The sequence below is a fragment of the Ammodytes marinus genome (genome assembly GCF_949987685.1).
Source record: "Ammodytes marinus genome assembly, contig: scaffold_63, whole genome shotgun sequence".
NCBI classification, from domain to species: Eukaryota; Metazoa; Chordata; class Actinopteri; order Uranoscopiformes; family Ammodytidae; genus Ammodytes; species Ammodytes marinus.
The window spans coordinates 161,319-164,249 of NW_027648341.1; the positions used below are offsets into that span (position 1 = coordinate 161,319).

Sequence of the window (2,931 nt, forward strand, 5' to 3'; positions counted from 1 at the left end):
GGTGAATGTGGTAAGATATGTAAAGCGCTTTGGGGCCGAGAAAATCGGCTAGAAGGCGCTATATAAGTCAAGTCCATTTACCATTTACCATTAAAGGAACTGAGACACACAAATAAGAACATTTGATAAAATTTACTACAAGCAGTACGAATAAAATTGAAACAGGAACAGTGGGAAGTGGATCTGCTGAACTACTCCTTCATTTTACAAATCAGCACTTTCTCTAAATTCCGATGCGTGCGCACACACACACACACGCACGCATACACACACACACACGCATACAGACACACACACGCATACAGACACACACACGCACGCACGCATACAGACACACACGCATACAGACACACACACACAGAGGGAGAGAGACACACACACACACAGGGAGAGACACACACAGAGGGGGAGAGAGACACACACACACACACACACACACACACACACACACACACACACACACACACACACACACACACACACACACACACACACACACACACACACACACACACACACACACACACACACACACACACACACACACACACACACACACACACACACACACACACACACACACACACACACACACACACACACACACACACACACACACACACACACACACACAGAGCAGGTTTCTCAGCGTCTGGAGTTTCAGACGACCAACAAAGATCCTGTTGTTGTGAATCTGGGAGGAAGATGAAAGAAATGGAAGAAGAGCACATTCTGTTTGTGTGTGTGTGTGTGTGTGTGTGTGTGTGTGTGTGTGTGTGTGTGTGTGTGTGTGTGTGTGTGTGTGTGTGTTTGTGTGTGTGTGTGTGCGTGTGTGTGTGTGTGTGTGTGTGACTACATGAGTTGAGGACAAATTTCAGTCATTCATCAACATCCCCGCTGTGTGTGTTTAAAACTGTGTGTGGAAAACTGTGTGTGTGTGTGTGTGTGTCTGTGTGTGTGTCTGTCTGTCTGTCTGTGTGTCTGTGTGTGTGTGTCTGTCTGTCTGTGTGTCTGTCTGTCTGTCTGTGTGTGTGTGTCTGTGTCTGTCTCTCTGTCTGTCAGTGTGTCTGTCTGTGTGTCTGTCTGCTTGTGTGTGTGTGTGTCTGTGTCTGTCTGCTTGTGTGTCTGTCTGTCTGTCTGTCTGTCTGTCTGTCTGTCTGTGTCTGTCTGTCTGTCTGTCTGTCTGTCTGTCTGTCTGTGTCTGTCTGTCTGTCTGTCTGTCTGTCTGTCTGTCTGCCTGTGTGTGTGTGTGTGTCTATCTGTCTGTCTGTGTGTCTGTCTGTGTGTCTGTCTGTCTGTGTGTGTGTCTGTCTGTCTGTGTGTCTGTCTGTCTGTCTGTCTGTCTGTCTGTCTGTCTGTCCACTCACAGGATTTGACTTCATCTCCATCAGGTTGTCGAGGATACGAGTGACAGGAAGGTTCTGGAAGAAAATAAATTACAAAATAAAAAATGATTAAAATAATTTAACTAGTTCATCTATATTCCCTTCTATCCAGCTCTGGAAAAAAAAAATTAAGAGACCGCTCCAAATGTTCAGTGTCTCTCGTTTTACTATTTATAGGCATATGTTTGAGTAGAATGAACATTTTGGTTTTATAATCTAAACTACTGACAACATTTCTACAAAATTCCAAAACATTTTTTGTCATTAAAGAGCATTTTCAATAAGTTATGTAGAGATGAAGATTTAAGAAAAATCACTAGACCACAAACGCCACAATATTTTGTAACACTAGTCGACATGCGAGTGAGTGAAGATGGGTCCAGACTAGTGTGTGTAATGTTCTGGCTTTAACTTGTATATGACTAAAACAGACCCAGCTATCGGTCTGTGGGGATTATGAATGAGTGAGTGCGGGTGCCAAGTTCTCCCTCAAACACTCCATCATCCTCAGCATTATGTCATAGCCGTCTGGGGGCTTTTGGGACCTCCTGTCATATGAGGAACCTTTGATATTTTTTAGTTTTTTTAGTGTATATCAAGGAACAAACACATCAAACTGGGTTCAGACTTTTAGGCAAGGCAAGGCAGTTTTATTTATAAAGCACATTTCAGGCACAGGGCCACTCAAGGTGCTTCACAGGGTTAAAATCAAATAAAGAATACAAATACAAAAAAAAAAAAAAAAAAAAAAAGGAACAAATTTAAAACATGGATAAAAATACAACATTTAAATAAAAGAATTAAAACATTTTACCAAAAAATAAAAATAAATAAATAAATAAAATAAAAATTACAGGTTAAAAGGGAAACAAGAACGTTTTGAGACCCGATTTAAAAGAGCTGAGAGTCTTAGTTTTAGGTGAGAGAAGATAAGGGCTGAACAGTTACTCCATTATCTGTGATTTCATTTAGTATCTCAACTGTACAACGTCTGATAAACTGTTTAAACTGTGGTAAAAGAATGGGTCCACTAATTCATAGCAGTGTATACTTCTTCCTGCTCCTTTTCGGGCATGTCACATCAATACAGATAATTTTTTTTCTCTTTTTTTTTTCTTTTTGTGAAGTCTTTTAACATACATTTTGTTTATTGTATTTTTGTGCTTTTCATTTAGTTTTGTATTGTTTTTGATATGTCTGAAATAAAATAAAAAATGAAATGAAAAATGAAATGAAATGAAATAGCATTCTTCGAAGCAATCATAAGTGGCTCAAGGCGACTGTGTATACGCCCACCAACAACAAACACGTGAAAGTCTTATGTAAGAGTGGGGTTGCGTTCCGAATCGCATACTTTCTACTTTATAGTATGTAGAAAGAAGATTTAGGATGTCCCGATTCTTGTGGCCAGATTTAGGATGGTTAGAAGTACCCCGGATGTCCTACTTCATGCGGCCAAGATTGTTAGTGTTGAAAAGTGCATCCTATTTGGGCAATTCTGACCCACAATCCAGTGCGCACATGAAGTGACGTCACATCGACGAAG

The 2,931-nt window shown here is 40.6% G+C and overlaps 1 protein-coding gene across 1 annotated transcript in view; it reads right to left on the reverse strand.

Moving 5' to 3' along the window:
- LOC307270671 (sec1 family domain-containing protein 1) overlaps positions 1–2,931 on the reverse strand; it is a 39,171-nt gene that overhangs the window by 4,229 nt on the left and 32,011 nt on the right. Inside the window, exon 20 of the mRNA XM_080054556.1 lies at positions 1,368–1,421. Within this exon, the coding sequence (XP_079910682.1) occupies positions 1,368–1,421 (54 nt within the window). The remainder of the gene's footprint in view (positions 1–1,367; positions 1,422–2,931) is intronic.